At 42.6% G+C, this 25326-nt stretch overlaps 1 protein-coding gene across 5 annotated transcripts in view; it reads left to right on the forward strand.

Moving 5' to 3' along the window:
- Nucleotides 1-25326, forward strand: part of TMEM164 (transmembrane protein 164) — a 181368-nt gene that overhangs the window by 85901 nt on the left and 70141 nt on the right. For all 5 annotated transcript variants that reach the window (XM_049644187.1, XM_049644184.1, XM_049644183.1 and 2 more), the window contains one exon: nucleotides 12261-12327. In XM_049644187.1, coding sequence (XP_049500144.1) covers nucleotides 12268-12327 — 60 coding nt within the window. In that variant the 5' untranslated portion in view covers nucleotides 12261-12267. The remainder of the gene's footprint in view (nucleotides 1-12260; nucleotides 12328-25326) is intronic.

Here is a 25326-nt window from a genome sequence, read left to right on the forward strand (position 1 = left end):
TGCTGAAGATGCAGATAATTTTTTGCATCTGGGAAAGCGTGGAAAGCATTATTCATCAGAAGAACAGGGACCGATCATTTTGGGCCTCTTTTTACTTTGTCAGCCCACCCAGTCCTTATGGAAGCTAAGTTGGGTGTCTTCTGTGCTATATATCGGGCAAAAGCAATTCCAGGAAAAAAAGAAAAAAGCAGTACAGCATAACAGATGAGGCTGGGGCAAGATCTGTAGGTATATATGAGAGTACCTGAGGATTCCTCTGTTAATATGTTGGCATTATGTCCTACCTGTGTTCTGTGAGAACATACCCATTTTTTAAACAAATTTGGGATTATTCTAGGTCTCTCCAAAGATTAGATTTGTAATATATCCAGAGTTAATATACCATAATTGTTTCCCCATGTCATTGCATATTCTTTCTTTTAAAGTTTATTTATTTTGAGAGAGAAAGAGAGAGAGAGAGAGAGAGAGTGAGTACGAGTTGGGGAGGGGCAGGGAGAGAGAGAGTCCCAAGCAGTCTCCGAGCTGTCAGTGCAGAGCCCCAGTTGGGGCTCGAACTCAAGAAACCGTGAGATCATAACTTGAGCCGAAATCAAGAGTTGGACGCTTAATGGACTGAGCCACCCAGGCACCCCAGGGATTCTTCTGATATGATTTCTAATGACTGCATAGTATTTGATATTTGATCATTTGGATGAATACAATATGATATATTTAAACAGTGCCCTGTTATTTGACTTTTGGTTTGAGAGATAATGTTTTTTTAAAATTTTTTTTGATGTTTATTTTTGAGAGAGAGTCAGAGCATGAGTGGGCGAGGGGCAGAGAGAGAGAGGGAGACACAGAATCCGAAGCAGGCTGCAGGCTCTGAGCTGTCAGCACAGAGCCCGACGCAGGGCTCGAACTCAGGAGCCCTGAGATCATGACCTGAGCTAAAGTCGGACACTTAACCGACTGAGCTACCCAGGCGTCCTGAGGGATAATGTTTTAAAGGAACCTTAAACAGTGCAGTGGAAATAGATGGTTTAGGTTATATAGTTGTGGTTTGGCCACTTCATGAGGCTTAAAGTGTCAACCTCCATTTCCTCATTTGTAAAAGAATGCTGTGAAAAGTAGCTGCTTCCTTGAATGGTGGTTAATTACTTAGCATGGATCCTATCAGAGACTAAGTAATCAGGATATGTTTTGTCTTGCTGCTTCACCATCTTGTGTACTTACCTCACTGTTAGAAGTAGGGTCCGAGCGAATGAAAATTATTTGCATTCAGATAAGCAGAATTTGAGAATGAAAACTGCATTCAGATAACTAGCCCCTTTTATTAGTTGAGTGCCTTCCACGTAGGGGCTTTGGCCAACTTTCTGGACTTCATGGGAAAAAGTGTTCTGCAGCCTCTGCAGTTGTATGGCCCCATTGGGTCCAGAGCGAGCAGGTGGGAAACCACCCGTTACAACCAGTATCGTGTTCTATCTTTAATACTCTATAAAGGGTCCTATCTCTTTGTGCACACAGGCAAAGCCAGCCAAGCCTTTTTATTATAGTTTATTTTTCTTGTGTTGTATTTTCCAACTTTTATTCTGAAAACATTTGAAACATATAGAAAGGTGAACAAGGCAGTACACTGAATACTTGTATGATCTCTAGCTAGATGCAGCAGTTTTTGTCATTTTTGTTTTGTCATTTTTGTTTTCTGATGCGTCAGTTTAAAAAAATGGACGATCCTGACCACAATTCCTGTGATATGTGACAGGTTGTAGTGCAAGTGGGCAGAAAGTGTCCACTCTAAGCCCACGGGCCGATGGAAAGAGCAGGTCAGAGTGGAAGGGCCCTGGGCTCTGAGATAGTAGAAACAGATCTATTTGTATAATACAAATTGTGGAAAGTAAATCTCAAGACAGTTTCTGGCTGAAGGGAAAAGAGTAGATCCAGATGTCCATGAACATGACAATGTATAGAATGACTTCTGATATATAATTGAATAATATATAGCAGTGAAAAACATGAAGTAGACCTACATATAACAATATGGTTAGTAAGAAGCAGCTGTGGTGAGGGGCGTCTGGGTGACTCAGTGGGTTAAGCATCTGACTTTTGATTTCAGCTCAGATTGTGCCCCGTGTTGGGCTCCACTCTGAAAGAACAGAGCCTACTTGGGATTCTCTCTCTCTCTCTCTCTCTCTCTCTCTCTCTCTCTGTCTCAAAGAGGGACAGAGAGAGAGGGAGAGAGAATCTTTTTTTTTTTTAATTTTTAAATTTTATTTTTTTAATTTACATCCAAGTTAGCATCTAGCACAACAATGATTTCAGGAGTAGATTCCTATTAAAGCCCCTTACCCATTTAGCCCATCCCCCCTCCCACAACCCCTCCAGTAACCCTCTGTTTGTTCTCCATATTTAAGAGTCTCTTCTGTTTTGTCCCCCTCCCTGTTTTTATATTAGTTTTGTTTCCTTTGAGGGAGAGAGAATCTTAAGCAGGGTCTACACCCAGTGCAGAACCTGACGCTGGGCTCGATCGCACAACCGTGAGAGCATGACCTGAGCCAAAAGCAAAACCAGGACTCTTAACTGACTGAGCCACCCAGGCACCTCTCATATATACTTTTAAATTTAATTATCATACCCTAAAATTGACTTTCTGGTGTATAGTTCCATGAATATTTTTCACTGTATTTGTGTGTGTATATATATTATATATATTTTATGTATAATATTTATCTATAGTATATATAAATATATATTTGTATATTATATATATATATATATATATATATATATATATATATATACATCTTAACCATTTTTAGTACAGTTCAGTGGTATTAAGGACATTCACAGTATTATACAACCCTCACCACCATCCATGTCCAGAACTCCTTCATCTTGCAAAAACTGAAATTCTGTAACCATTGAACAGTAACTCCCATTCCTTCTCCCCCCCCCCCCCCCGCCCCCGGCCACCATCCTTCTACATTCTGTCTCTGTGATTTCGACTACTCTGGGTAGGTGATTCACAGAAGTGAAATCCTACATATTTGTCTTTGTGAGACTAGCTTATTTCACTTAACACCATGTCCCCAAGGTTCATCTGTGTTGTAGCCTGTGTCAGAATTTCCTTCCTTTTTAAGACAGAATAATATTCCATTGTATGTGTATGTCACATCTTGTTTATACATTCATCTGTTGATGGACACTTGGGTTGCTCACACTTCTTAGCTATTGTGAATAATGCCGCTATGAAACGGGTGTACAGATATTCCTTAGAGACCCTGCTTTCAACTCTTTTTTATATATACCCAGAAATGGAATTGCTGGATCATATGGTAATTTTATTTTTAATTTTTTTGAAGAACCACTGATCTGTTTTATACAGCTGCTGCACCATTTTACATTCCCACCAATGGTGTACAAGAGTTCCAGTTTTTCCACGTCTTTGCCAACATTTGTTGTTTTCTGTGTGGTTTTTTATTCTGATAGTAGCCATTCTAATGGTGTCAGATAGTATCTAATTGGGATTTTGATTTGCATTTCATTGTCTAACTTCCCATGTGATTTCTTCTTTGATCCACTGGTTGTGTAAGAGTGTATTATTTAATTTGTACACATTAGAGAATTTTCCCATTTTATTGCCATTATTGATTTTAACCTGATCATGTTGTGGTTAGAGAAGATACTTTGTAATGATATCTATCTTTTTGACTCTATGGAGACGTAATTTATGGCCTAACGTATATGGTCTTTCCTGGAAAATGCCCCATGGGCACTTGAGATGAATGAATTCGGTGTTGCTGGCTAAAGTGTTCTGTATATATATGTCTGTTAGATCTAGTTAGTTTATGGTGATGTTCAGGTTCTCTGTTTCCTTGCTTCTCTTCTGTCTGGCTCTTCTATCTATTATAAGTGGAGTACTGAAGTCTCCAACTAGTTTTTGCTTCGTATATGCTGATGGTCTGTTATTAAGTATGTAAATGTTTATAATTATTATATCTTTTTGCAGTATTGAAACTTTTATTAATAAATAATATCATCCTTTGTCTCTTGTAAGCTGTTTTGATTTATAGTCTATTGAATCTAATGTTAGTATCGCCACCCCTGCTCTCTTTTTCTGGTTACCGTTTGCATGGAATATCTTTTTCCATCTTTTCACTTTCAACCTATTTCTGTCTTTTTTAAAAATTTTTTTACAGTTTATTTGTTTTGAGACAGAGAACGCATGAGTAGGGGAGGGGCAGAGAGAGAGGGAGAGAGAAAAATCCCAAGCAGGCTCCACACTGTCAGCATGGAGCATGATGCGGGGCTCGATCTCACAAACTGTGAGGTCATGACCTGAGCTGAAGTCGGACGCTTAACCGACTGAGCCACCCAGGCGCCCCATATATTAGCTTAATTTAAATTACATACAAAATGCTGCTCCTTTATAGCTTCACACCTACCCCTTTCAGGTATTGATCTCAAAATTACATCTTTATGCAGTGTGTGCCCCTAAATGTGCATTAGTCTCTTAAATAGTGTAGAAAACAAAATGTGGAGTAACAAACCAAAATTTTGGGTGTCCTTGTCTTGTTCCTGATGTTAGTCTTCAGTCCTTCACCATGAATTATGATGTTGGGCCTTTTTTCAGATGTCTTTTTCTCAGGTTGAGGAAGTTCCCTACTATGCCTAGCTTGTTGGTATTTTTTATCATGAATACATGTTGAATTGTGGCAACAGTCTTTTCTGTATCAGTTGCTATGGTCATGTACTTTGTATTCTTTTCACTGTTAATTTGGTGGAATTTAATTGAATTTCAAATACTGAACCAACCTTTCATTACTAGGACAAACCCTACTTGGTCACAGAATATTATTCATTTTAAATTGCTGCATTAGATTTGCTAAAATATTACTGTGGGTTTTCGTGTCTGTGTTCATGAGGGAAATTGGATTTCTTTCTTTTTTTTTTTTAACCTTATTTGTCTGGTTTTATTATCTGCGTAATGCCTCATAAAATGAGTTGAGAAATGTTTCCTGTTTTATTTTCTGGACAAGATTGGATAAATATTTGATAGGCTTAGTCACTAAAACCATCTGAGTCTGGAGATTTCTTATTCAGAAGATTTTAACGACAAATGCAATTTTTTAATGACATATATTTGACTGAAACATTAGTTTCAGGTGTACAACATTATGATTTGATATTTTTATATATGGTGAAACATAATAAATCTAGTTAGCATCCATCACCACACAGTTATACGTTTTTTTGTGATGATAACTTCCTTTTTTAAAAATGTTTGTTCATTTTTTGAGAGAGAGAGACAGAGAGTGAGCAGGGGAGGGGCAGAGAGGAAGGGAGACACAGAAACCGAAGCAGACTCCAGGCCCTGAACTGTCAGCACAGAGCCTGACGTGGGGCTCGAACCCATGAACTGTGAGATCATGACCTGAGCCTAAGTCGGATGTCAGACTGAGCCACCCAGGCATCCCGATAACTTCTTTTTTTTCAAAGTATTTTAAAGTTTATTTATTTTGAGACAGAGAAAGAGAAGAGCAGGTATGGGGGAAGGGCAGAGAGAGAGAGGGAGAGAGAGAGAATCTCAAGCAGGCTCCACACTGTCAACATGGAGCTTGATGCTGGGCTTGAACTCACGAACCATGAGATTATGACTTGAGCTGAAGTCAGATGTTTAACCGCCTCAGCTATCCAGGTGCCCTGGGGATGATAACTTCTAAGATCTGTTTTCTTAGCAGCCTTCAAATATACAATACAGTATTATTAACTATAGTTACCATGCTGTACATTACACCCCCCATCACTTATTTATTTTATAACTGGAAGTTTGTACCTTCTGACCACCTTCACCCATTTTGCCCACCCTGACTCTCTGCTTCTGGCAACTACTAATCTGTTCTCTGTACCTGTCTGCTCAGTTTTAGTTTGTCTTTTTTGTTTGTTTGTTTTCTATAGTGTACATATAAGTGAGATTGTAAGATACTTGTCTTTCTCCATATGATTTATTTTACTTAGCATAATTTCCTCAAAGGCCATCGATGTTGCAAATGACAAGTTTCCTTTTTAATGGCTGAATAATATTCCGGGGTGTGTGTGTGTGTGTGTGTGTGTGTGTGTGTGTATTCAGTTTCCTTCATAGGATTGTTCAGGTTATCAATTTCATCTTGGGTGAGTTTTGGTAATTTGTATTTTTAGAGGAAATTTTCCATTGTATCTAAGTTGCCAAATTTATGTGTATTGAATTATTATTCCTAGTTTCTCCTTATTATTTTAATTCCTAGGGGGTCTGTAATGATATCCCTTCCTTCCTTCCTCATGTTGGTAACTCCGGTCTTCTTCCTTTTTGTCCGTGTTATTCTTCTAGAGGTTTATCAATTGTATTGGTCTTTTCAAAGGCAAGCTTTCAGTTTCATTGATTTTTCTCTATTGGTTTTGTATTTACTTCTATTGATTATTGCTCCAATCTTTATTGTTTCATTCCTTCTGCTTGCTTTTGGTTTATTTTGATCTTTTTTTCTGGATTTTTAAGGTGGAAGCTTGGATTACTGAGTTGTTTTTTTTCCTAATCTACAAATTTTATAAGTATCTGACACATTTTAATCTGTTGTATTTTTATTTTTGTCCAGTTCAAATTATTTTACAATTTCCTTTGAGAATTCCTCTCTATGAATTTGCCTTTCGAGAACTTGCCATCTGTTTCATATTTTCATGAAGGTTTTTAGTGGTAACATGATACTCATTTATATTGCCTTATTAAGGATAATCATAGCTACCATGTATTGAGTACTTTCTATGTCCTAAGCATTATGTTGATCAGTTTTACATGGTCTTATTAAATTATCTCAACAAACTTTTGAGCTAGGTACTATGATTAGCCCGGTTTTATGATTGGGGAAACTGACACACGTATTTTAAGTCATTTGTCCAGAGTCACTCAACCAGTATGTGATAGATCTGGAATTTGAGCTTAGGTTTGTTGCCAAACCCTGAATCCTTCACCATTATACTCCATTTCCTTTCATTACTTCATTTCTTGCCTTGTCAGTAAGATTTTTTTTCTTTTTTTTTTTTTTTTTAATGTTTATTATTCTTGAGAGACAGAGAGCATGAGCAAGCGGGGAAGAGGCAGACGGAGAGGGAGACACAGAATCCGAAGCAGGCTCCAGGCTCTGAGCTGTCAGCACAGAACCGATGTGAGGTTCGAATCCACGAACCTCGAGATCATGGCCTGAGCCGAAGTCGGATGCTTAACCAACTGAGCCACCCAGGCGTCCCAGGATTATTTTCTTGAAGGCAGATACTATGTGTTATACTGATTTCCTTTTCCCTACAGCCCCTGGAACAATATTAGACATAATAATGGATTGATTGATGTTTGTGGAACTAAATTTAATGACAGGAACTGACCTGGAAGAGAATTAAACCCATGACATTTGCCATATTGCCCCAGTTTCTTACCAACGAAGCTAATTTAGCTCAGTATCCTACACAAAAACAAAAAAGCTGACAAAATATTTGTGATGATAGTAATGGCCAAGACTTTGAGCTGTCAAGGAGATTTATGAGCATGACTAACTGAACAGAAGTCTGTATCCAACAGACGTCTGTTGTGCTGCTTGGTTCTGGCCTTCAGTCTGTCCTTTTGCTTTCTATGCACCTCCTTTTCATCCTTTGAATTTTTTTAACAGTCCGACTCTCACTTGATTTCCCTTTTTTCTCCTTGCCTCCCTTTACATCTTGAAGCTTTAGGCAAAATTTTCATCATTTATTTACGAAATGCATATATGAGTCTTACTATATACAATGTGCTCTTCTAAGTACTTCAACATATTAACTCCTTATGACAGTCCTACGAGGTGCGTACTTATTGTTCCCATTGTACAGGTGAGGTAACTCCCATAGGACTTTCTAGTAGCCCATTATCCATTTCCCATACCCAATAGAAGTGGCAGGCTGGAGGTGGATATAAAGTGAAAACAAAAGCCTTTGCCTTTCATATGGCCACTCACTTACCTGTCTGGCTGTGCTTGGAGTCTAGAGAGGGCATGACCCTCTCTCCCCTTAGGCAATCTGGAATCTTTTCCTACCTGGCCTACAGTCTGACTCTCTCTCTTTCTGCCTCCTAGCCTACAGTCTGACTGACCTTTTCCCCCTCTCTCTACAGTCTGACTGATTCACTCACACACAGACACACACACACACACATATAGACACACACGGAACATTTATAATGTTCATCGTTCATATCTTGGATTTAAAGCAGCCTACAGTGACAAAAGCAGTCTCGAAACTTGGTGAGACCCGAGTGTGACCTCTTCCTCTGACTCTTGCTGTCTCTATGATTTGTGGCAAGTCATGTAGTCACTTAGTGCTTTGGTTTTCTCAGCTGTGAAGTTGAAGAAGATGATAATGATTATAATAAAAACCGATGGATAAATAAGATGATGCATCTGAGTTCTTAACCCAGCAGTTGGCACATAGAAGTGCTCTGTACATGCTAGATCGTTTTGTAATTATTGATATGTAAGACCTTCCCATATATTAGAGATAATCCACTCTTTGGCATATATGTAGCTTATAGAACTGAATTTTGGGGATCTAGAACAGGCTTGTCTTCATCTAGGAATTAAATAGTTGTTTTGAATCTCTGTTTTAAAATGTTTATTTACTTTTTAAGTAATTTCTGCACCCAACATGGGGCTTGAACTCATGACCCCAAGATCAAGAGTTGCACGCTCCACCAACTGAGGCAGTCAGGTGCCCATGTTTTTGAATCTTGATGTTGGTTTTATTTTCTTTATGTTTGGCCTTCCATGGGGGCCCTTGGAATCAATTTCGTCATCCTCACGATTTCACTTCTGGTGCCCAGATATCTTTTTGGCCTTGTGTAAATGCCAGTATTCTTTTAAGGCCAGTAGCAAAGCCTGGCACCAGAGTCCAGCTTTACCTGGACTCTTAATGTGATGTTTCCCTCTCCCCTCTCCAGGGTGAATGTTTATGCCGTGGCTAAACAAGAATGTTTATGCCTGGGGCCTCCCGTAGGCAGGCCCAGAGACAGAGTTAGGCCAGGCCTGGAATGGCTATTAACCCTGCCCTAAGCCCTTGAGGCCTGAGTAAGAATTCTCAGCATTTGGTTTCTCAGAGCACAGAGTGCCCCTCTCCAATGACCCTGTTATAAAAGCATGGTCACGTGGCCAGCCCTGGGAGGCGGGAGTGACACCGCATTGGTGTACCTCCTTCCTTTGGTGGACTTAGCCAAGTCCTGTTAAACTGCAGGACCGCGAGGACTTGGCGTGGCCTCAGAGCATTCTCCCCTTGGTCACCAATGCCCCTCCCCCCCGCCCCAAAAGCATATGGAGCCCTGGCCAGGGAATAAATAGGGTGGCTTCCCTGAAACCCAAATGGAGTTTGGAAACACGAGCCTCCCTGACTCTCCACCTGAGGTCACATTTGGCCGGGAGGAGGGGAGGGGAGCTCTGGTATCAGGGAGCAAGAGGGATCTAGGAGTTTGGGGTCTGGAGTTAGAGAAACCTGGGTTCAAATCTTGGCTCTTCTATCTTGAGTGTGGTGTGAACCAGGCCACTTTGCAACTCTGAACTTGGTTTCCTCCTCACCAAATGGGAAAAGAAGGAATTGTACCTGTCTCGTAAGATTGCTGTCAGAATGAAGCGAGATAATTCATGTCAGGCAGTTAAGTAGATACGCTCTGAGATTACGTTAAGTGCACGGTACCAGCATCCTCGCGGCATTGGTAACAAGTAACAGTAGTGAACAGACTGGGGGAAATGAAAAACCACCTTTGGGCTTCTGTGCTGTCCTCGTGGGTCTCCTTGTGATGCCTCTTAGTCTTAGGCACACATCTGTGAGCTTCGAGAGAGCACCTGAAGTTCTTGGGGCGGGGGGGGGGGGCTTCAGAATATGGAGTCCTTTCCCATTCAGGGGATGGGAGAAATCCTGGTATCGCGGGGCTGCTGTGTGAGTGTGCATGTGTGTGTGCGTGTGTATGTGAGAGAGAGAGAGCACGCTAGTGTCTTGAGGTCCAAAAGGCCTGTTGAATGCGTGGTGGTTGTACCTGACCCATCCAATCCACTTTCCTTCGGGAGAAGGACTGTCACTCTTGACTTCTCCTTCAGTTTTAAAGGACCATTTGCTGGGGCGCCTGGGTGGCTCAGTCAGTTAAGCATCTGACCTCAGCTCAGGTCATGATCTCGCCATCTGTGAGTTCGAGCCCCGTGTTGGGCTCTGTGCTGACAGCTCAGAGCCTGGAGCCTGCTTCAGATTCTGTGTCTCCCTCTCTCTCTCTGCTCCTCCCCCACTGGCACTCTGTGTCTAAAAAAATAAATAAACATTAAAGAAAAAAATAAAGGACTGTTTGCCTTGAGTGATGAAGGAAGCTGCTTAAGTCCATCTTCAGAGCCCTCACAGGCAGTTTGTTCCTGACTTGGTTGTTCTTTTTTTTAAAAATGTTTATTTTTGAGAGAGAGACAGAGCACAAGCAAGGGAGGGGCAGAGAGAGAGCAAGAGAGAGAATACCAAGCAGCATCCACACTGTCAGCACAGAGCCTGACATGGGGATCAAACCCACGAACCGTGAGATCATGACCTGAGCCGAAGTCAGACCCTCAACTGACTGAGCCACCCAGGTGCCCTCCGACTTGGTTTTTCTTGACTTATACAGGGTTTCTAGCTTGTGTTTCAACAAGTCTGGTATTCAGAAACAGTATTATTACTGATGCTGGAGACTGGTGGTTTTCTTCATCTTCTTCTACCCCCACCTTTCTCTTTTTTGTTTTGCTTTGAAGTCACAAAATCCAATCTGTAAAATCGATCAAAGAAAGCCTGGAAGCCTGCCACTTCTGCTGTCCCCACCTCTTGCAGCAGCCTGGAAGACATTTCTTTTTTTAAAAAAATTGTAAAATATTTATTTATTTTTGAGAAAGAGAGAGACAGAGAGAGACAGAGTGCAAGCTGGGAAGGGGCAGAGAGAGAGAGGGAGACACAGAATCCGAAGCAGGCTCCAGGCTCTGAGCCGTCAGCACAGAGCCCGATGTGGGGCTCGAACCCATGAACCATGAGATCATGACCTGAGCTGAAGTCGGCTGCTTAACCGACTGAGCCACCCAGGGGCCCCAAGAATCCTTTTTTTTTTTTTTTCAACGTTTTTTTTTGTTTTTTGTTTTTTGTTTTTTGTTTTTTAATTTTATTTTTTGGGACAGAGAGAGACAGAGCATGAACGGGGGAGGGGCAGAGAGAGAGGGAGACACAGAATCGGAAACAGGCTCCAGGCTCCGAGCCATCAGCCCAGAGCCTGATGCGGGGCTCGAACTCACGGACCGCGAGATCGTGACCTGGCTGAAGTCGGACGCTTAACCGACTGCGCCACCCAGGCGCCCCAAGAATCCTTTTTTTAATGTTTTTACTTATTTTTGAAAGACACAGAGAGACAGAGTGTGAGCGGGGGAGGGGCAGAGAGAGAGGGAGACACAGAATACGAAGCAGGCTCCAGGCTCCCAGCTGTCAGCACAGAGCCCAACGCGGGGCTCGAACTCACAAACCGTGAGATCATGACCTGAGCTAAAGTCGGATGCTTACCCAAGTGAGCCACCCAGGTGCCCCCACTTTGTTAAAAAAAATTTTTTTAACGTTTATTTTTGAGAGAGAGAGAGAGAGAGAGAGAGAGAGAGAGATAGAAAGTCAGCTGGGGAGGGGCAGAGATTGAGAATCCAAAGTGCCCTGAAGACATGTCTAAGAAAGTAGCAGAACACAGTTGACAGAACAGTGCGTTCAGCTCGCCACATTAACCAGCCTTTTTATACCTGGGCTGCTGTTTGGGGGAAAAGGATCGGACAAAGCTGTGTGAATAAACAAGCACATTACAAGAAACAGAGTGTCTCCTCCACTGCGGTAACAGGGCAGTTGCTTAGTATAACCCCTCTTTTTGACAGTTGCCTGAGCTGTGGTGGTTGAAGCTGTTGATTGGGACCGATTGGAGGCTTAGGGAGCACAGAGCTCATTGTGGAATGAAGTGGTGTAGCTAAAGCGCATTGAGGGGGCATTTGGGGGAGTTTGAGGCAGTGGTCAGAACATTTCATTCGTGCAAGACGTGCCGCTTTCAATTTATTACGCGTGTGCGCCAACACCAGTGCCATTTCACACAGAGAGTCGCTTGTTGACATGCTCTCCCACGTGGCAGGGCGTTAGTAACTTGACACATTTTTGCCCGCCTTTGCAACAGAGTCCGAGTGTGACCTGGACTTTTGTCTGTTTTTCCTCTCCAGGCTCCAGATGCACATGTTGAATGGAGCACTTCTGGCCCTGCTGTTTCCTGTGGTAAATACCCGGCTGGTAAGTTGCCCCTTCTAGAAACACATCAGCAATGTACAGAGTAGTCTTTGCTCACTCTTTCACTATCCAGTGCTTGCCCCCATGCTTAGCTCAGTGTGCCCGTGTGAGTGTTAAAATATCTATATATTTAATATTGAGGTTTGACATAGCGCTATTTGGATTTAGCGGAGCTTGGTAGGTAAGGGTGGGAGTATTTGATGGAACTCTAGGCCTGCATTAAGAGTTTAGGATAGACTGAAAAAGCCTACAGGAGCTCTTGGAGAGCATTGCTGGAGAGAAGGGGGGCTGGGAGACTCACTTTATTAGAGGTTTCCAGGTGTTCTAAGGGGCTCTCGTTTGGACTCAGCCACATTGGCCCAGAATAATCTGATGGGGAGCCTCAAGGCCTGTCCACTGTGTCAAGAGGCCCGTTGGGAAAGAATTAGATTCTTTCCCGCATTCACCCAAACCTGCAGGGTAGTCTGGGCCACCACCCCCACCCCCTGCAGTGGTTAGCAAGTAGAATCCCGCTGTAGCGGGGGGGGGGGTGGTTGATAAATGGGCATAGAGAGAAACAGGAGCTATAAGGCTGGGGTGGCAGGGCCCTGTCCTCAGACTCCCTCATGTGGGACTGTGGAGGGATTCGCCGCACATGTTAGAAAGCACAGGAAGACAAATCACCTGTAAAATCCTTGCTCCTGCTTTCTGTTTTCATGACTTACTTAAGTTTGCATCATGCATTAAGATCGCAGTGTAAATCTCACAATGCTAATCCTTCCTCTTTGGATAGCATTTTATAGTTTACAGGGTCTTTTCAACATAACAGTTACGGGAGGTAGATAAGGGCAAGTATTATGGCCTCTTGTTACAGAGGAAGAAACTGACATTCATGGAGTCACACAAGTTCTAAGTGGCAGAGTTGGGAATGGAGAAGCCTCTAGATCCTATCAGCACAGCTAACCTTCACTCTCTCCAAGGATGTTTTCACACCCTCCTCACAAATACTCACGTATACCCTTACGATTGCTGTATGTTTCTAGGTGCATATTGTACATCAATAGAAATTAAAAGAAAAAGCATTCATCTAAAGCAATGATCTTGAACCCAGGCTCAACGTTTTGCTCCAGGCTCACCCAGGGGTCCTTAAGCAAACAAACAAACAAATGAACAGCAGCAGCAACAAAAACAAACAAAAACCATTGATGCCTTGGAGCATCTGAGTTCTTGATCTGTGACACAGCCTGGGTATAGTGTTTTTAAAAAGTGTTCCTAACGTGGAGCTGTGGTTGAGGACCACTGATTTTGTGCAGTAGCTCTGAAACTGAATGTCCACAGCAGTCAGCCTGAGGAAATGACTAAAAAATGAGGTTTGCCAGACCTCATCTTTGGCAGGTCTGATTACAAGGATCGGGGATGATGCCAGGAAACAAGCGTTTGTAATAAGCCCCCAAGGAATGTCGATTGCCGGGGTCCTCCGACCACCCTTGGACAATCAGCATCCTAGGTGATCGTAATTCCCAGTAACTCCAAACGCGGAAATCCAAGTGTGGCCTGAGGACCAGCCTCACATGGGTGCTCCCTCTTAGAAATGCAGAATTTTATTTAATTTATTATTTAATTTTTATTTTTTTCAATTTTTATTTTATTTTTTATTTAAATCCAAGTTAGTTAACGTATAGTGTAATAATGATTTCAGGAATAGGGTTTAGCGATTCGTCACTTTATTATAACACGCAGTGCTCATCCCAACAAGTGCCCTCCTGAGGTCCCATCACCCATTTAGCCCATCCCCCCACCCAACACCCCTCCAGCAACCCTCAGTTTGTTCTCTGTATTTAGGAGTCTCTTATGGTTTATTTCCCTGGTTTGTTTAAACGTCTTTTAAAATTTATTTATTTATTTATTTATTTATTTATTTATTTACATTTTTTGATGTTTACTTGTTTTTGAGAGAGACAGAATGCAAGCTGGGGAGGGGCAGAGAGAGGGAGACACAGGATCTGAAGCAGGCTCCAGACTCCGAGCTGTCAGCACAAAGCCCAGCATGGGGCTCGAACCCACAACCTGTCAGATCATGCCCTGAGCTGAAGTCGGATGCTTAACCCACTGAGCTACCCACGCGCCCCTGTTTTTATTTATTTTTGAGAGAGAGAGAGAGAGAGATACAGAGCATGAGTGGGGGAGGGGCAGAGAGAGAGGGAGACACAGCATCCGAAACGGGCTCTAGGCTCTGACCTGTCAGCACAGAGCCCGACATGGAGCTCGAACTCACGACCCATGATATCATGACCTGAGCTGAAGTCGGATGCTTAACCAACTGAGCCACCCAGGCAGCGTTCCCTCTTTGTATTTATCTTATTTTTGCTTCCTTTCTCCCGTGTTCATCGGTTTTATTTCTTAAATTCCACATATGAGTGAAATCATATGGTATTTGTCTTTGACTGACTTATTTCGCTTAGCATAATACATTCTAATTCTATCCATGTTGTTGCAGATGGCAAGATTCCATGCTTTTTGGTGGCTGAGTAATATTCCTGTGTGTGTGTGTGTGTGTGTGTGTGTGTGTGTGTGTGTATGTGTGTGTGTGTGTATGTGTGTGTGTGTAGTGCTGCTATAAACATTGGGGTAGAAATGCAGAATTTTAGACCCCTACCTCAGAACTACTACATCGGAATCTGCATTTTAATGCGTGGCTTACAGGGCCTCCCAGCTTTCTTCCACAGAGCCCAAAGCATCTCGTAGATAGACCAGAGGAGCTCCTGAAGGGGGAAGTGCCAGGGTGGGAGAAGGGCAGGCAGTATTGTGTCTGCCATGGTAGGGCGGGCACACACAGCTCAGTGTTCCCCTGTGAGCTGGGTTCAGCAGGCCCGGGCTGCTGACGTAGGTACCTTTGCTCTCCCTTCCACATTTCCCACAACGTACGACTTGCCCGACTTCACCTGAGTCCTTCACCAGAACGCCTGCCTTGGTCTCAGAGCTGTAGGGGCTCTGAAGAACGGTGCCCAAGAATGGTACAAAACAAACAAATTGTGCGCCCAGGGATGTGGAGCCACGCTGCGGAGGCAGAGAAGTGGCTCCAGTGCTCTCTTATCCCATTTGTCCGCTCACCCTGTCACTGTTTTCTCAGATTGAGAGGTCAGGCAGATAAAAAGCTGCTTTCCTTCTTCCTTTTCAGCAGTTCTGGCAGATTCCAGGAAGGGGCAGCACACCAGAAAATACCACCTCCACCCCAGGCTCACACAGTCAGTGATCCTGAGTTCGAGTGCTTCTAGCCCACAGCTTGGGCCAGTCTCTGCCATCCGTTGAGGTGCATATGCTTCCTCTACACAGTCTACACAGGTTGCCTTCATCTCTCTTCCTAGTGGGACCTTTCCCACAAGGAAAGCCAAATAGTCGTCTTGCAGGACCACTAAGCATAAACAGACGTGATGATTCCCATTGTGCGAGCTTGAAAATAAAGGCCCCCAAAAGCCCATTCAGGTACCTGGAGTCAGAAAGGCGGTGGTGAAGTTTTCATTCAGCCGGTATTGTTATACCACAGCTACATTTCTTCACCAGGTCAGCTGACACTTCTGGAGCGCTTACTATGCGCCCAGTACTGCTCCAAGTGCTCTGCATGGGCTAACGTATTTGATCCTCACAATAAACTTCTGAGGCAAGGCACTGTTCATTATCCCCCAGATCAAGATGCCAGCGGCATTGGTTTTCTCTGAAGCCTCTCTCCTTGGCTTGCGTATGGCCGCCATCTTGATGTCTTTTCACATGGTCTTTTCTCTGTGCACGCACATCCGTGGTGCCTCTCTGTGTGTCCAAATCTCCTCTTCCTGTAGGGACATCTGTCAGATTGGATTAGGGCCCACCTAATGGCCTCCTTTTAACTTAATCACCACTTTATTGGAGGCATTTCCAAATGTAGTGACATTCTGAGATTAGGCCTTGAACATATGAATTTTGGTGGGGACACAATTCAGCCCATAACAGCTTTACTACTCTGTACAGAAAACACTATTTCTCTTTCATCCCCTCTTTTCCTCCTTTCCTTCCTTCCTTCTTTCTCTTTCTCTCTCTCCCCTTCTTCCCCTTTCTCATGGCAGATTTGCTATTACAGTTGTTATAGCACCTAATACTTTACAAATGCATATCGGGCTATAGCCAACCAGCTCATCAAGAATGTTCAGGTAACTTTCCTTAACATTGAAGCTTCTTTGATGAGCTCTCTCTTAATGAGCGATTCTAATCACTCTGGTAAATAATCTTGGTGCTGCTCTTTTTCTAAAATGAAGCTGAGAAGAGCTCACAGTCGTGGCTTCATTTGCTTGTGTTTTTGCAACTGGCTTTGCCTCGGTTTTCTTAGATAGTTGGGACCCCTCCTGGGCTACTTCTGGCCTTCAGGACTTTTTGCTTTGCGATCACTTAGTTGAATACAGATTGAGTTAAAATAAGACGCAGGAAGATTGGCAACTCTTTAAGCCTGATAATCCGGTTAGGTAAGAACCCAGCTTTTGACTTCTGTTTCCGTCTTTCTTCTTTTTTATATAATCTTCAAAGTTTATTTATTTATTTATTTAGAGAGAGACAGAGACAGCGCAAGTGGGGGAGGGGTAGAGAGAGAGGGAAAGAGAATTCCAAGCAGGCTCCATGCTGCCAGTGCAGAGTCCTAAGCAGGGCTCGGACCCACAAAGCTGTGAGATCATGACCTGAGCTAAAATCGAGTCAGACACTTAACTGACTGAGGCACCCCAAAAGGATTTCTTCTTCTTCTCCTCCTTCTCCTTCTCTTCCTCCTTCTCCTCCTCTTCCTCCTTCTCCTCCTCCTTCTCCTCCTCCTCCTCCTCCTCCTCCTCCTCCTCCTCGCCACCCAAGCATCCCAAAAGGATATCTCCTTCTCCTTCTTTATTTTTTTTAGTAGGCTTCAGGCCCAATGTGGGGTTTGAACTCACGACCCCAAGACCAAGACTAACATGCTGTACTGAGCCAGCCAGGCACCCCTCTTTTGCTCTTTGTTCTTGACCCTTTACCATTTTAATCTGTGTTGTTGTTGTTGTTGTTGTTGTTCATAAGCAGTAATCTAAAGGCAAGGAAAAGAAAATGAGTGAGTGTGTGTGCCAGTAACAGAGTCTTATATATGTTCATATATATAAAGAGAGAGAACAAGGGAGTTCCAGGAAGTTGTCACAGTCAGCTAAAGCTGACTGGTCATCAGTGAATTTTCATTTGCTGTACTCTGTCCTGTGACTTCCTGGCACCAGTATATGCAGACTAGCTAGAGAATGCCTGGGTCCCAATTTCTCCTGGTTCTTCAGCTTAGAAGCTGACACCTTAGAGGAAGGACCATATATTCCAGTGGCTCATATTATAAGGAAGAGCTCTTTACTGCCAGGATTCTGGAGATGGTCTTTTTCTGGCTTCAGGTGAAGTGTCGTAAGTGGTATTTCTCTTCTTGAAGGGAAGGAGGAAAAATTCATCATAGAACTATTGATTATTAGATTAGCAGGGAGCTGAAAGCTTGTCTGGTCTCATCTTATCTTCTAGAGGCGGTCCTTAGAAGGATAAATGCCTTGCCCAGGAAGCTAAGGTGGGTGGCCCCTAAAATCCAGGTCTCCTGACTCAGACTTCAGAGCTGTTTTCCTATTCTATGATGGGAGTTCAGGGCATGTTTGAAAGCTGATGAGCCCAGATGCTGGAGATGCTTCTTAGTTCTGTCCATCTGAAAGAGTTGGGCCATAGGTTTCTCTGAGAAGCTGAAGAAGACTATAGACCCTCTTCCTAGATAAATGCACAAACACAATTGGGCAGATAATTTCAGGAGACTCTCCTCTCCTGTCTCCTGCCAACCCCTAGCCCATCCATGGATCCCAGGTTGAGATCACTTCTCACCCAAGCTGGCTATACTCCATGGCTCAAAGAATAGATGTGTTGCCTAGTTAATGAACTCCTTGTGATAGCTAGTGGCTTTTGGGCTGGTGGTGATGCTGGATTCCTTATCTGTGCCTGTGACTTAGCAAAACATACCCATTCCAAGCTAAAACACCTTCTGGAAAGTGAAAGCCGGGAGGCAGGAGCTCAGTAGGGTACCAATGGAACCTGGTTACATACTAGGTTCTCATTTCCATCTCTTACCTTGCATTGTTGTTGATCTAGTCATCACAATGAGGCACTGAGCGTGAGCTACATCTCTAGTCCTGTGCCTTTTGTCCTCAGATGCCCAGGAGAGGGCATCTGAATGTAGAGTGTTCTGAGCAAGGGAGAGTGGAAGCGGAAAACAAACATAAGACACCGTATCTGCCCCCTTCCCAGACTGAAGACTCTGGCCTGGCCCGTTTGTGTTTTTTTTTTTGTTGTTGTTGTTGTTGTTTTTTTACAGCCATCTGTCTTCTACTGGAATAATAATAAGGATGGTAATGATTCTTTTCATCAAGTTCCTTTCTTCTTCAAGGCCCAAAGCCTCAAGTAGAATTGTCTCATTATCAAAATTGTCCATTATTATGTATCCTTGTTGATGTCTTTGTTGCTCTTTTTTCCCCCTCCTTTCCCATCCCCCTGCCTTTTGTCTGCTTCCTGTTTTGTGAGAGATGGTTCTCTCAAATGTCCCTCACTCTGAGACTGAGTGGAAGAGGCTAGTAATGATTTTTTCATTACTGGAGCGGCTCCCGGCATCCACAATCATTATCTTCATGTTCTCGAGATGCAGGCTTGTCGCTGGTACACCTTGTCCCCGTATGTGCTGCTTGGGAAACTTCGCTTTCCCCCCGGGCAAATGGGGTTGAGAATCTTACTCTTTGCCAACTGGCATGTTGAAATGTGCTAATTGACCTAGAAAAGTTACTTCGGTGCCTGGCAAATTGAGCCGTTTAAGAAAGTTATAGTTTGGATCTTGGACCTGAACTAGGGACAGAATGTCCTGAGAGCACTTAAAAGATAAAAAGCTTGGTTTTAGAAGAGACCTTTGCGTTTTGAAGAATTGATTTGGTCAAAATTTTGCCTCAGCCTTCTACAAAGGCCAGTGTGTTTCTGATGAGATGAAACCAAATTCTAGGGACTATTCTAGAATATGTCTAATAGCTGCCTTTATTTTAAGATTCACCTTTTTTTTAAGTTTATTTATTTTTTGAGAGAGAGAGAGTGAGAGCGAGCAGGGAAGGGGCAGAGAGAGAGGGAGAGAGAGAGAGAGAGAGAATCCCAAGCAGGTTCCACACTAACTGCACGGAGCCCGATGCGGGGCTCAAACTCACAAACTGTGAGATAGTGACCTGAGCCGAAGTCAAGGGTCAGATGCTTAACTGACTGAGTCACCCAGGCACCCCAAGATTGATCTTTGAGAGCCTTCCATCCTCCATGAATCTAGCCCAATCACACAGTCCAGATTTTCATTGAGCAATTTTTGGTATTACATATTGTGCAAGATGCTGCAGGGAATGCGGAAAGAGCCAAGGGTGTGTTCCTGGCTCTCAAGGAACTTGGCAGTTTAATTAGAAAGATGAGGCATAAATTATGGCAGTACTAAGACTGAAATCATGAAAAATACGTATCACAAGGCAGTCCAGGCTGAATTGCTAAATTGCAATTGCTGTGAGTTCTAAGATGGGAAGAGGATTAAATATTAGCAGTGATTAGGCACCTGCTGTATGTCAGGTAATTTACATATGTTACTATTTAACTCACACAAGAACCCCATTTTACCTGTGAAGAAATTGGGGTTCAGAGAGGTTTAAACGGCTTGCCCAGAGTTATGCAGTTCCTAATATGCTACAGCTGAATGCACTGCCTCTTGGAGAGATCCGTGGGTTAAGTGGTCCAAAAAGGCTTCTCAGAGAAATAAAGCCCAAAGTGAGCCTTGGGAGATGAATGGAATATGCATGCAATCACAGAAGAGCAAAACAGTTCAACTAAGGGAATGCCATGGCTGAACATGGAGGTAGGAAACTGCACACTTGTCATTGAGATTCTGAAGAACAGGATGAAGAATCATGAATTCTGGTTGTATATGTGGACATTGCATACCACTAGAAGATATCCATGATGCTGCTTCTGTTCGTCTTTTCACCCTTACCGTGTTTAGATTCTGGTGTGTTTCTTCTCTTTTCCACCTCTACTAAGAATTCCTTACAGGCAGATGGGACTTTGCAACCAGAAAAGCTCTTTCACAGGTATCTCACCCTAACGTATTAAGAATATGGATGTAGGGAGCAAAGCTATGGATGTGGGCTCATATCCTGGCTGTGCTACTCCCGTGTGTGTGTGTGTGTGTGTGTGTGTGTGTGTGTGTGTGTGTGTATGTGAAAGAGAGAGAGAGAGAGAGAGGGAAGGAAGCTGGCCAAGTTACTTAACTTCTGTGGACCACAGTTCTCCTCATCTATAAAATGGAGGTGACAATCGTGCTAACCTCCTAAATTTATCCTGAAGATTAAGTAGTTAACATGTGTGAAGCGTGTAGCACAGCACCTGGCAAACAGGACACCCTCAGTCAGTGTTAGCTGTTAATTATTAGTCTTGGGTCCTCACAAAAGTCCTGTGAGGTGGTATTATAATAAGCATTTTGCAGATTGAGCCATATAAAGTTTAAGTAACTTGTATAGGGATGCATAGACTGAGCTGGCCTGAGAACTTTGGTCTTTCTGATACAAAGCTTATGGGTGTCCTCTTCTTTCTTTCCTAATTATGTAGACTGATTTTCAAGTATTAAGCCAAATCAACTCTTTGTGGTAAATTTTATACAGTACCCACTAGAGATTTGAGGGATGGATTATACCTTTAGGATTTAAAAAAAAATGTTTATTATTTTTGAGAGAGAGAGAGAGAGAGCGAGAGCATCTGTAATGGGGGAGGGGCAGAGAGAGAGGGACAGAGGATCTGAAGCAGGCTCTGCTCTGACAGCAGTGATCCCCATGTGGGGCTTGAACTCAAGAATCACGTCATCATGACCTAAGCCAAAGATGGATACTCAAGTGAGCCACCCAGGCGCCCCTGGGATTATTATTTTATTTTATTTTTTAATAAAAATCAGATATGCTCTGTTGAAAAACCAATCAGGAATATAAAGAGAAAGCTAATCATTTTACCCACCAGCTTTCAATCCTATTCCGCCCACCCCCCCAGGGGTAAGTTGTGTTAAAGGCTTGCGTATCTTTCCACAGTTTTCTTCTGCTCATAAATGCAGAGCAAGATTTCCCTATTTCTAGCGTTGTTGGTTTGTGTGGGTTTTGATTTCCTACACAATTGGCATTACACTAAACATTGCTCCAGTGAATTTCCTTTAACGTAACAGATAATCCGTAATCTGTGCAGATAATGGATGTAACTCATTCTTTTGTAACGGCTGCTTAGCACACCATAGTTCGGTTGGACTGTACATTCAGCCAGTTTTCTAGGTTCCCAGCACTATATCATAACTAGTCTCTGTGGGCAAGGATAGTGTCTCTTGTGACGTCTGTCCCCCATAGGACCATGCACCTAGCATATGGTAAGTAGCCACAGATAGAATAAATGAACTAGTCCACAAACCTAAACCTCTGTCTCGTCCAGGGAAATCCCAGGGATCCCTCTCACACATGTCCTGAGATCTTGGGAGTGAAGACAGAGGGATGATAGATGATATTTTTTGCAGGTGAACTATTTTTTTTTAAACCACTTGAAATAATGATATCTTCCTGATCACAACAAAAGACATACGCACTGTCAAAAATTTGTGAAATACAGCAAAGTATAAATGAAAAAGAAAAATCACTACCAGTGCAAAGGTGGTTATTTTTCACTACATTTTAAAAGAGACTGCAACAAAAAGCATGAGGCGTTTGTGCCTTCGTCTTTACAAATGTATGAATGTTTTATTTATATAAGTAATATCCGTTCATAATGGAAGAAAATAGAGAATATAGAAAAAGACCAGAATAAAACACATCATTTCAGTAGTAACAACTGTTAACATTGTTTGCTGCATATTCTCGAAGTCTTTTGTCTCTGCATAGATGGTAAGAGTCTGGTGTGGGTGTCAAAAGTGCCGACCCTGGAGCCACCCTGTCTGTGGTTTTGTGGCTGGCTCCTCTGTCTTTAGCTGTGTGACCTTGCAAAAGGTAACTAACTTCTGTGAACTCATTTTCTGAGCTATGAAATGGTGCCCAGGTGAATGGAGATCATGGGTGGTAAGCACTTGGCACTAAGCACCAAGCACCGTTCCTGATACTACCTTAGACATGGAGGGGTGTTCCTACTGGCATGTGCTTTTTTTCGATGTTTGTCTTCAGAACTTTGGCTCCATCTCCTTAAGCTGTTGGGTGATGGTGAAGTAAAGGGGGGGCTTTGTTTTTGTATTAGCCATGCTGAGCAAGATTAAAATTCCCTGGCAGGCTTCCTTTTCTGCACTAACAGTACCTTTGTTTTTTGCATTTGTTTCCAAGACAGCCTGTTTGATTAGCTATTGGCCAGCTCTCTCTCCTGCATTCTGCCAGGTGAATTAGGCTCACTCTTGGTTTCTCTTCCCATTTGAATAAAATGTCCAGACTCTTTGGTTTGCCAGTGAGGCCTGAGCCCTTCAGCCCATGGAGTGAATGGCAGCAGTGAGTGAGTACCAGGGAGTAGCCTCTAGAGTTTGCCAGTCCTTTGCCTTTGTTTTGTTTTCCTAGAATGAGATTAGAAGGGCCTGCCTCCAGCGATTGTACCCAGTGCTTCTCATTCAGCCTTGAGCCACTAACCCCACGCAATATTTCTTTATGCAATGTGGAGCCTTATCTAGGGGGCGATTTCACTCTCTCCAGTCTGTGGACCAGTTGTTCTTAACCCTGGCTGCACAACTAGAATCACCAGGGCTGATTTCGAAACATAACCATTTTCAGAAAGCACCCCAGTTAATTCCACTGTGCGGCCAGAGAAGCTGTGCAGCCTGCTCGAAACAGGTAATGTCTCTTGATCAACCACCAGCTTCCTCCTTTGGCAGATGGGATTAGGAATATCTGTTCTCTCCACCTCACAGAGACTCAGGAAGAACAGATAGTGGATAGCAAAAGGTAACAAAGAGATAGCAAAGAACTTTGAAAAGTTAAAAGCACTACACAAATGAGCCTTGTTCTCTCTCTCCCTTGCTCACAAGACAAAGAAAACTTATGTTTGAGAGCTTCAGTTTATAAGGAATGCTAAACAGAATTTGGGCCTGGGTGGTAAATTAGTGAAAGTAAATAAGCATTGTTTATATAGGCTTCTTTGGCCTTGAATTCACTGCCTTTGACAATAAGGATGTCTCCCTACTTTCTGGTGCAGAGGAAGTACCTTTCACATGGAAAATGCATTCCCTGCATTCTAGAGACAAGAGACAGGGAGTCAGAGTTATCTTGCACTGGCTGCTTCTTAAGTAACTTTAATTTAAAATAATCATTATGGCACTGTGGCATATCTTGGGGCAGCCTGCCCTGGGCCCCCAGCGTCTCTCTATTTTCCCATCACCAGACCCTTGCCACCGGCAATCGACCTTCTGTCTTTATGGATTTGCCTATTCTGGACCTTACATCTAAATAGAATCTTATAACATGTGGCCTTTTCTGAATGACTTCTTTCACTCTACATAAAGTTTAAAATTCATCCGTGTTGCGGCATGTAGTAAGTCTTCATCCTTTTTTATGGGTGGATAATATTCCTTTGTGTAATATGCCACATTTTGTTTATCCATTTATTCTTTGATGGACATTTGGGTTGTTTCCACCATTGGACCATTATGAATAATGCCACTATGAAAAATGACATTCTTATAAAAGTATCTGTTTGAGTGTCAGCTTTGGGGTAGATACCTAGAAGTGGATTTGCTGGATCATATGGTAACTCTATTTTTAACCTTTTGAGGAACTGCCAGATTGTTCTCCAAAATGGCTGTACAGTTTTATATTCCTATCAGTAGTGTACAAGGGTTCCAGTTTCTCTGGACTCTGATCAGCACTTTTTACTGTTGGACATTTTTTTATTATCCCCATCCTAGTGAGTGTGAAGTGATGTCTCACTGTGGGTTTGATTTGCATTTCCCTGATGTTGAATGATGTTGAACACCTTTTCAGGTACTTTTTGGCCATTTGTATATCTTCTCTGGGGAAATGCCTTTTCAAATTCCCATTTTTGGGGGGTGGTTTGTTTTTGTTCAGTTGTGACAGTTCTTGTGTATTCTGGGTACTAGACTTTTATCAGATGTGTGATTTGAAATATGTTCTCCTATTCCGTAGATTGTCTTTGCATTTTATTTGTGGTATCCTTTGAAGCACAAAATCATTGAACTCTGATGAAGTCTAATCTCTAATTTTTCTCTGGTTGCTTATGATTTTGGTATCACATCTAAGAAACTACAGCTAATCTGCTGCCATGAAATTTTATGACAGTTTTCATAGAAGAGTTTCATGGCACTAGCTCTTACATTCAGGTCTGTGATCCATTTCAAGTTAATTTTTATAATGTAATGTGTAGAAGGGGTCCAAATTCATTCTTTTGCATATGAGTAGCCAGTTGTCCCAGCACCATTTGTTGAAAAGACTCTTTCCTGTTGAAATGTCTTGGATCCTTTGTCAAAACTCAGTGAAAAAATAAAAATAAGGGTTTATTTCTGGGCCATCAGTTCTATTCTGTTGATGTGTATGTCTCTCCTTATGGCAGCACCACACTGTCTTCATTCTTGTTGCTTTGTACAAAGCTTTGAAACCAGGAAGTATGGATCCTCCAGAGTTGTTCTTCTTTTTCAAGGTTGTTTTGGCCATTCTGGAGCCCTGCATTTCCATATGAATTTCAGGATCATCTTGTCAATTTCTGCAGAGCAGTCCGGTGAGATTTTGATAGGGGTAGCATTGAATGTAGATCAGTTCGAAGAATATTGCTGTCTTAATATGAAGCCCTCCAATCCATGAACACGGGATGTGTTTATCTATGTATTTAGGTCTTCTCGAATTCTTTGCAATGATGTTTTATAGTTTTTGGAGTGTAGGTTTTGCACTTCCTTTGTTATAGTTATCCCTATGTATTTTATTCTTTGTGGTGGTATTGCAAATGGAATCATCA

Source organism: Panthera uncia, chromosome X, assembly GCF_023721935.1.
Source record: "Panthera uncia isolate 11264 chromosome X, Puncia_PCG_1.0, whole genome shotgun sequence".
Lineage (NCBI taxonomy): Eukaryota > Metazoa > Chordata > Mammalia > Carnivora > Felidae > Panthera > Panthera uncia.